This window comes from Cricetulus griseus, chromosome 7, assembly GCF_003668045.3.
Source record: "Cricetulus griseus strain 17A/GY chromosome 7, alternate assembly CriGri-PICRH-1.0, whole genome shotgun sequence".
Classification (NCBI taxonomy): domain Eukaryota; kingdom Metazoa; phylum Chordata; class Mammalia; order Rodentia; family Cricetidae; genus Cricetulus; species Cricetulus griseus.
This window is the reverse complement of record NC_048600.1, coordinates 44,060,789-44,069,553: the sequence shown is the minus strand read 5'-3', so window position 1 is coordinate 44,069,553 and position 8,765 is coordinate 44,060,789. Positions and strand designations below refer to the sequence as shown.

The window sequence follows — 8,765 nt, the reverse complement described above, 5'->3', positions numbered from 1 at the left end:
TTCTGGGCTAGCCTAGAATGTACCAGGCAGTCTCTCTATTACTGATTTGCATCCCTTGTCTGAACTGTTCAATTTAAATGGCCAATTGTGGGACTGGAGAGTTGGCTCATCAGTTTTTATAGAGGATCTGAGTTCAGTTTCTAGCACCAATATCAGATAGCTCACAACCACCTGTAACCCCCAGCTCTAGAAGATCATATACCCTTTCCTGGTCTCTGAAGACACCTGCATGCATGTATGTATACTAACTCACATGCACACACACATACCCATAAATAAAAACAAGCCTTTAATAAAGGGACAGTTTAATGCTTTGTGAGTTTCCCCTCAACCAGCACAAAGTCCCACAAAGAACAAACTCACAGAGTGAAAGTGAAGATGCTGAGAGCCAAGAGCTAGGTAGGTGAAGGGTGGAGGGAAGAACAGCCTGGGCAGAGGCAAAGCAAGAGTGTGGTGAGAGTCTGTCTCTCTGCTGAACCAGTGGCCTTCTGGGAGGAGAGATCAGGCAGAGGCAAGGGCTAGACAGGGGAACCTGGGAGGTTTCTGGAATCTCTGAAGGATCTTGTGGGTTAATAAGGCCAGATTTGTGTTGGTAAAAGACCCCACAGGCACATATATGATTCTAGCACTTGAGAGGTGGTGACAGGAGGAGGAGGTCAAAGTCATCTTTACTTACAGAGGAAGTTCTAATCAGCCTGGGATACGTGAAACTATGAGAAGGAGGAGGAGAAGGGGGAGGAGGAGGAGGACGACGACGAGGAAGAGGAAAAGGTATGGCAAACTGGTTGACTGTTGAAGGGGGACTAGAGCAGGGCTTTCTAAGATGTGAGGGCAGTGGTGGTCCAGACCTTTAATCCTAGCACTTGGGAGACAGAGGCAGGTGGATCTCTGTGAATTCAAGGCGAGCCTGGTCTACAGAGTGAGTTCCAGGACAGCCGGGGCTACACAGAGAAACCCTGTCTTGAAAAACAACAAACAAAAAGATGTGAGGAGGTGGGTATCAGGTGAAATTGTTGGCTGAAAATGGCAAGGATGAGGAATGCACTCAGATTATAGCCAGTTATTGCATATGGCTGGACACTGCTCACACAAGGGCATCTGGTCAGCGAGGAAATTACCTTAGGCAGTAAAGGTGGCGTGTTCTGTGTGGCAATTGTGTGCCATATTTAACAGAGAGCTGGATGTGCGTCAAGGGCCCGGGAATTGGAGATGAGAGTGGCAAGACACCAGAGCAAAGACAGCATGGGAAGCCACAGAGCCTCTAGGGTAAGGCAACAAGAAAATGGGGGAGAGTATTAGGAGGGGGACAGGGAGAGAGCCCATTGAGGCAATCTGGTACTGGCACTAGGGCACAAAGGAAGAAATGAGATTTTCTGTCATTCACAGTACACAGGGTCAAGAGGTAGAAAGAAAGTATCTACTGGGTTTAGAAGATTAAGTTGGGCAGTGGCCTTGAGGAATTTCCCCAGAGAACTTGGGTAAATCTGAGAAATGAGGGGGAGATGGGAAGTGGAGCTACCAACATGATGAGAACAGCTCTTTGGAGGAGAGAGAGTTTAGATGGGAAAAGAGTATTGGGGTTGTTTTTTGGGTTTATAACACTAAGGGGGAGGCTGAAGTTATCACTGAAACTCAGATGGCAGTGTAACTTCCCTAGCATGTGCCCTGACATCTTCAAGTGTTAGAGACAGGGCACTTAAAGTTCAAGGTCATCCTTGCCTACATAAGTCTGAAGGCCCTGTAGAATACCAAACAAACCCTGGTTGAAGAAACTAAGTCGGGCGGGGCAATGGTGGCTCATGCCTTTAATCCCAGCACTCAGGAGTCAGAGGCAGGCGGATCTCTGTGAGTTTGAGACCAGCCTGGTCTACAAGAGCTAGTTCCAGGACAACCTCCAAAGCCACAGAGAAACCCTGTCTCGAAACCCCAACCCCACCCCCCACCCCCGGGCTAAAAGAAAACTAAGTCAGTCCTCGCTGGTGCGCACCTGTAATCCCAGGAGGCAGTGGCTGATCTCTGTGAGTTCAAGGCCAGCCCAGTCTACAGCATGAATTCCAGGATAGCCAGAGCAACACAGAGAAACCCTGTCCCAAAAAACAAACAAAACAAAAAAACAAAAGGAAAAAACAAACCAAACAACAAAAACACACTAAGGAGGTAAAGGTAAAGAGGGCCTGTGGGAAGGTACTGGGGAGAGGGGTGTCTATGTCTGGATGCATGGGCAGGAATTGGCCTTGGCCAAGGAGCTGGACTCATCCTCTCTGTGGCCAAAGGAAAAAGGGGTTTGCAGCCCCATCTATAGGTGCAGTGGGAAGGAATCATGGGAAAACAAGGAATTGTGGAGTTCGGAGGGCTGTAATAAAAATGGAGGAATGAGAATCTGGAGTTTTAAAGGGGTTCCTAGCTAACTTGTGTGTACTGAGAATCTGGCTGGGCCTGGACAGGTCTGAAAGGGCCCAGGTTAGGGTTAGGGTTACCAGATAAAGCAAAAGTACAGAATGCCCAGTTGCATTTGAACTTCTTGTAAGAAAGTAATTCTTTTAGGACAACGTTTGAGATATGCTTATACAAAAACAAACAAACAAAAAAAACCCAAAAAACCTTTTTTTTTTTTTTTTGAATCTGTAAGTTTTGTATTTGCCTGGAAATTCTAGCTTGGTAGGTAGGGTAGGGATTGCGTATGTGTGCAGAGGTGGCGGGGGGGGGGGACAACGACAGTGCAATCCTTCCCGGGAACTAAGCCTGGAAAATAGGCAGCCGCACCATGTTTGTCTAGTGAGTTTAAGGCTGGTGTCGCGGCTGACGCCCACTCTGCACGCGACTTCTGCAGCAGTTCCACCTCTCAGAACTTTGGAATCACTGCAAACTTACTCCCCCACATCCCGGACTCATGGTCTCGCCCTGAGCGGCTATCGATAACTCCACACTCCGCCCGGCTTCTATCGACTCGCTCCTACTCGCCTCGCCGTCCTGGACCAAGGCAGAGTGCTGAGCGTGTGTAAGGTACGGAGGCCGCGGGATAAGGGCTGCGTATCAGCCGCTTGGTGGCTAGGAGGGTGCGGTCGGGGTAATCAGGTTGGTAGGACAGAGCCAAGTCGGTCTGCAGAGCACAGGGGACCTCGGGGGTCCTGCCACACAGCTCCCCCACCCATCAGATCTCAATGCCGGGCAACTACGCATGCGCAGCAGCATTGGTGCCCGGCGTCCCCAGTCGCCCTGCGCATGCGTTGCCTACCCTTGCGGCAGACGGCACCCCTGTGATTGCCCTCTGCGTGTGACTGACTGCCTCCTGCTGGCTGCAGGCGGGGTGGCGTCTCCATCCGTGCTGGTGAAGCTGAAGGAACAGGTGCTGGGAAGCAGAGGCGCTGGAGTCGCCTCTCACGTGACTGCCAGCGTGACCCCAAAGACTCTCATGTTTCTTATCTTTAAAGTGATACTGCTCAGTGTAATGTGCAGATTGTTTTCTCATACATTCATTTTTTTCCTCTAGATGTTTTGACCTTTGGACCTTGCCTATCACCTAGCTCTTGTCCCAGTGCAGGCCTCATTTTTGCCAGCCATCAAGCAATGAACACCACCCCAGGCACAGTGGGCAGTGACCCTGTCATCTTGGCAACTGCAGGCTACGACCACACTGTGCGCTTTTGGCAGGCACACAGTGGCATCTGCACCCGAACAGTGCAGCATCAGGACTCTGTATCCTCCACTTGGGAGCAGGCAGGGTGGTGCTGGCCAGGATTAAGTCTGAATGACAAGTGTCCTGGGAAAATAAGGCCAGGTAGTGGAAGTCTTGATGGCCTGTGGCCCCAAGGCCTCCCTTTCCAGGGTTCACTTCCCATCATCCTTAACATACTCAGCAGGTGAATGCATTGGAGATCACACCAGACCGAAGCATGATTGCTGCTGCAGGTACCTGAGATTCTTGACCTCTGCCCTTGACTGGTGGCAGGACTACCTGGTCCCCATGCTTTAATTCAGCCTGTGTCCCTAGGTTACCAACATATCCGCATGTATGATCTCAACTCCAATAACCCCAACCCCATCATCAGTTACGACGGAGTCAATAAGAACATTGCTTCTGTGGGCTTTCATGAGGATGGCCGCTGGATGTACACCGGCGGGGAAGACTGTACGGCTCGCATATGGGACCTCAGGTGTTGAGTGCTGGGCTGGAGAGGGTGTTGAGTGCCTGGGGAGAGGGCAGCCAGGGGATTGTCTTTGGGCAGGTATTCTATGAATAGACTAATCTAGGGGGCTTTGAGTGGGTGTTTGAAGGAAGAAAGAAAGCAACAGGATGGAATTACATCAAAGCCAACCCTGCCTTGAGGCTAGGGGCCAGACTTTCAGTCCCTTTTTAATGACCTAACACTACCATCTCTGGAGAAGAGCCAAACTCCACAAGTTCCTAAGATAGAAGCAACTCTCTCTCTCTCTCTTTTTTTTTTTTTTTTGTTTTGGTTTTTTGAGACAGGGTTTCTCTGTGGCTTTGGAGGCTGTCCTGGAACTTGCTCTTGTAGACCAGGCTGGTCTCAAACTCACAGAGATCCACCTGCCTCTGCCTCCCGAGTGTTGGGATTAAAGGCATGTGCCACCAACACCCGGCAGAAGCAACTCTTATTAGCAAAGAATGGGGGCTTTTGGTGGGATACCAATAGCATACATTAGACACCATGTGTGACCCTAACTCCCCACAGATCCCGGAATCTGCAGTGTCAGCGTATCTTCCAGGTGAATGCACCCATTAATTGTGTGTGTCTGCATCCCAACCAGGTGAGGAGCACTCATGGGGCCAGGTACCTGGGGGCTTTGGAAGCAGAGGTGCTACCACATCTTACCCTCACAATATCTCAGGCAGAACTCATTGTGGGTGACCAGAGTGGTGCTATCCACATCTGGGACCTGAAGACAGACCATAATGAGCAGCTGATTCCTGAGCCTGAGTTTTCCATCACATCTGCCCACATTGACCCTGATGCCAGCTACATGGCAGCAGTCAATAGTGCTGTGAGTACTGGGATGGGGTACAGGGGCATGTCAGCACCTAGTCCCCTATCTTCTGCAGATGAGCTGATTCCATGGTTGTTCCTCAGGCCACTCTAAGTTTCCATCCAGCTCCCAAAGTCCGGCACTTGAGTACCACTCCTCATGTCCACCTTGCTGTCTGTCATAGTCCACCTATCAGACTAGGCACCTCAGCCAGTATTTTCTCAGGGCCAGTTATTTCCTCCTTTTCTTTCAGGATGCTTCAGTTTGGTCCCTGCTTTCATCTCTAGTCTCATTTTCTCCTTTTAAATCCTAGAACATCACTTGTTCTATATACTGGCATTCCCTCCTTCTAGGCTTGGGTTGTTTGATTGTCTATCTGGGTCCCCTCCTTACCGCCTCCTTTCCTGCACATCTCTATTGGCCAGCAGCAGCCTCTAGGGAGCTGTGTTTGAGTCCCTGGCCAGTGTGGCCTCCTGCTTTTGGCTGGCTGGGCATGGTTTCTTGTTGGGGCCAACCTTCCTATAGACATGACCCAAGATGCTGGCCTTCCTGCCCTGGCCCAGGTGTTCCTGGGTCTGGGTTTTGAATGACTGTTCTCCTGTCCTATAGGGGAACTGCTATGTCTGGAACCTGACAAGTGGCATTGGTGACGAGGTGACTCAGCTCATTCCCAAGACCAAGATCCCGGCCCACACGCGCTATGCCTTGCAATGCCGCTTCAGCCCTGATTCCACGTGAGTGTTAGGGTCCTGATGGAAGAGGGCATCTTCAGGGGCTGGGGGCACTACCTGGTATGTGGTAAGTAGACACAAGGTAGGAGTAGCTGCTGAGATACCCATTGTCCAACCCCAGGCTCCTTGCCACCTGTTCAGCTGACCAGACATGTAAAATTTGGAGGACATCCAACTTCTCCCTGATGACAGAGCTCAGCATCAAGAGTAGTAATCCTGGAGAGTCATCCCGTGGTTGGATGTGGGGCTGTGCCTTCTCAGGGGACTCCCAGTACATAGTCACAGGTGAGCCCTATCTCCTAACTCCCCTACCTTGCCTAGGCCTCTAGAGAGGCCATTCATGGTTGCTGCTTCTCTTTTGCCTGATCCCTCCTGCAGCCTCCTCTGACAACCTGGCCCGGCTTTGGTGTGTAGAGACTGGAGAGATCAAGAGAGAGTATGGTGGCCATCAGAAAGCTGTCATCTGCTTGGCCTTCAATGACAGCGTGCTGGGTTAGCCTCTACCCCTTGAGGCTGCATTGGACAGTCAGGATTGCCTGGTATAGTGGCTCTAAGTGGATGTACCTCAACGATATCCTGGCCTAAGTGACTCTCAGGTCAGCCTCTGCATGTCAGGCCAGCTGGACCTGACCAGACTACCATGGCCCCTCTACCCTGGGACTCTCTTCATTGTCAGAAGGCTCACTAAGCCAGGGTACATGTGCTCGGATTGGGAGTCTTTTCTCCCTTTAGAGAGGCTAGACCCAGAGGGATTGAACTGTTGAGGAGATCTGAGGTTGACACCCATTTCCCAAGTATGTTATCCCCACTTGCCCCTCTCTACCCCTGTACAGGTCCTGAGGCCCCCCCAGAAATTACCACTATGGCCAGGTAATCTGGGTTTATTTGTCCCTACTGTCAGCTGTCCTTTGTTGGTGCTGGTGACCTAACCAGCTTGCTGACCTGTGGGGACAGGACTGGCCTGTGGGACCAAAGGCAGGTCAGTAGGGGACTTAGTCTGGAAGGTAATAAAAGCAGACAGACACACAGATGTTGCTCGGGAAGCAGATGTCAATGCAGAGGTAGATCAGCCGCTGCCTCTGGGGCCCTGGGGAGAAGGGAACTCATTAATCCCAAGGGCTTCCAACTAGTACTGTCCTTCAGGAGCCACAGGCCTCTTTGCTCAACCTACGCCGACTCACCCTCTGCTCGTTGGGCCCAGTAGATGGGAGTGTTCAAGCAAAGGTGTTGCACCGAAGCTCCTGCTCGGGCAGGGTCCACAGTATGTCCCCCCAAAACTGCCAGCAGCTCCTGGGCATAGTGGGTGTCTTGGCCAGGTATATGGGACTCTTGGGCCTGCAGAAAGACTCAGTTGGGCCACCATATAGTACTTTCTTGATCCTGACTGGGTAGGGCATTCATGTCCCACCCCAGCCTGATGGCCCTTCCACCTGCTCTTGTCAACGGTTTTAGTCAGGAGAAGATAGAGCTTTCTGTTCCCCTGAAACCAGAGCCTTGGCTGGCCCAGTTGGGCTGCACAGAGGACCTTTTGTTTGTCCCCTGGCCTTGGGGGGTGGGGGTGATTGGCAAGCCAAGTAGTACTGCTCACCCTGGAAGTGTTCACCAGCAGCCGTAAGGTCTCCCGATCTTGGGCTTCCATCAGACGGAGGAAGCAGGCCTGGTGCTCTGCAGGGCGGTAACAGATGTAGCCCTGGGGAGGCAGATAGGTAAGTCAAGGCCACCCTGATAGTTCTCCTCTGCCCCACGCCCAAGCTCACTCACACTTTGTCCGTCAAACAGTATGGCCCAGCTGTGGTTGCTCTGAAGCGGAGTCACCATGATAGTTGCCATGTTCTGGGCCACATCCACTAGAGTAGTTTGGTTGGACCAGGGTATCGTGGAGCTTGAGGTCTTTCGGAGCATCTGCAGCAATGTCTAAGGGGCATTTGGAAATCAGCCTTGATGTCGGTATGTCCACATCGGCCTTAGTAGGCCTTTGTTCCTTCTGGTTCTGTCTTCTCAAGGCCAGTGTTAAGGCCTGGCCCCGTGAGAGGGCTTACAGGTTGGGCTTACAGGTACTGGCCTTCTTGTCCCCTTTCCCACTCTGTGTATCCCTGGGCTTGAGGAGCGACTCACCTTGGGAGGGCTGTACATGAAGCCGAGAAACCCTCCAGCCACAGCCCCTGCAGTGACCAGTGTCAGCAGCAGCGCGGCTGCTCTCCAGTCCCTACAGCAGGGTTTGATCTTCACCTGGGGGCATATTACTGTCAGTGGGGCTTCTGGGTTAAGAGAGCTGGCTTGCTCAGGGAAGGGGCTGATAGGTCCTGACTCTTGTATCCCTGTGTTCTTGGGCAGGGGTGGGTAGAGACACTTACCTCAACAGGCCCGGTCCTTAGGCTCCCAGTGTGGATGTGCCCTTGCTCCATGCTGCAGCCCCTGCTGACAATGCACTGATTGTCTACAGCCCCTTGGCGGAGTCAGCCAGGGAAACCTCAGGATCCCTTTGATGAGTCAAACTGTATCCTCCCCTCCCAATCCCACTGCTTCCTTCCCTGCCAGTATCTGATATCCAGGGTCAGAGCCAGGACAGCCCTCTCCCCCACTGTGATTGCTGGTCACCAGGCATGTCTCTGGACAGTTGACCTGTGCAGAAAGAACATGGTTCATGGGAGCAAATAAAAGCAGGACCTTGATGGGAAGTCAGAACTGGCTAGGTATTAGCCAGGATGATTTTGTCTGGTTGGGCAGATTTTTTTCTTGGAGTCTCTATCTCGAGACTCCTGAGCCAGGAACCATCAATAAATGTTCAGTGAAGTATCAGTATGAGGCCAATTGCTTTTTTACTTTCCCTGCAAATTCCCAAGCCTCTTTCCAGACCCCATTAGCACCAGATGAGGCTGTGGATATTCCCATGTGCACCAATTGGGCTCTGGGCTGTACTGGATAGTTTGCTGGGTGGCTAAGCTAGCCTGTTCCCCAGCATGCTTTTTTCTAAGCAAGCTGTTAACTGTTCTGGTCTCTGATCTATATAGCTATGTGACATGGTAGCTCAGCTATGTTCACATCCAC

At 51.6% G+C, this 8,765-nt stretch overlaps 2 protein-coding genes across 4 annotated transcripts; one reads left to right on the top strand and one right to left on the bottom strand.

Moving 5' to 3' along the window:
• The first annotated feature begins 2,872 nt into the window (after nucleotides 1-2,872).
• Mlst8 (MTOR associated protein, LST8 homolog) lies at nucleotides 2,873-6,745 on the top strand. Of its 2 annotated transcripts, none has more exons than XM_027424922.1 (9): nucleotides 2,873-3,003; nucleotides 3,491-3,696; nucleotides 3,861-3,909; nucleotides 3,992-4,154; nucleotides 4,695-4,770; nucleotides 4,852-5,004; nucleotides 5,596-5,720; nucleotides 5,839-6,002; nucleotides 6,096-6,745. In XM_027424922.1, the coding sequence occupies exons 2-9, from the start codon at nucleotides 3,568-3,570 to the stop codon at nucleotides 6,212-6,214; spliced, it is 978 nt and encodes a 325-aa protein (XP_027280723.1). In that variant the 5' UTR covers nucleotides 2,873-3,003; nucleotides 3,491-3,567; the 3' UTR covers nucleotides 6,215-6,745. The 2 variants fall into 2 exon arrangements, with proteins under 2 accessions (XP_027280723.1, XP_027280722.1); XM_027424921.1 differs by having other exon boundaries at nucleotides 3,858-3,909.
• On the bottom strand, nucleotides 6,583-7,967 carry Bricd5 (BRICHOS domain containing 5). 2 transcript variants are annotated; one of them, XM_027424926.2, is made up of 5 exons: nucleotides 7,833-7,967; nucleotides 7,479-7,631; nucleotides 7,306-7,407; nucleotides 6,899-7,052; nucleotides 6,583-6,804 (listed from the first exon to the last, which is right to left on the bottom strand). In XM_027424926.2, exons 1-5 carry the CDS (start codon nucleotides 7,848-7,850, stop codon nucleotides 6,710-6,712), a joined length of 522 nt encoding a protein of 173 aa, XP_027280727.1. In that variant the 5' UTR covers nucleotides 7,851-7,967; the 3' UTR covers nucleotides 6,583-6,709. The 2 variants fall into 2 exon arrangements, with proteins under 2 accessions (XP_027280727.1, XP_035303093.1); XM_035447202.1 differs by having other exon boundaries at nucleotides 6,583-7,407.
• Nucleotides 7,968-8,765: the final 798 nt, after the last annotated feature.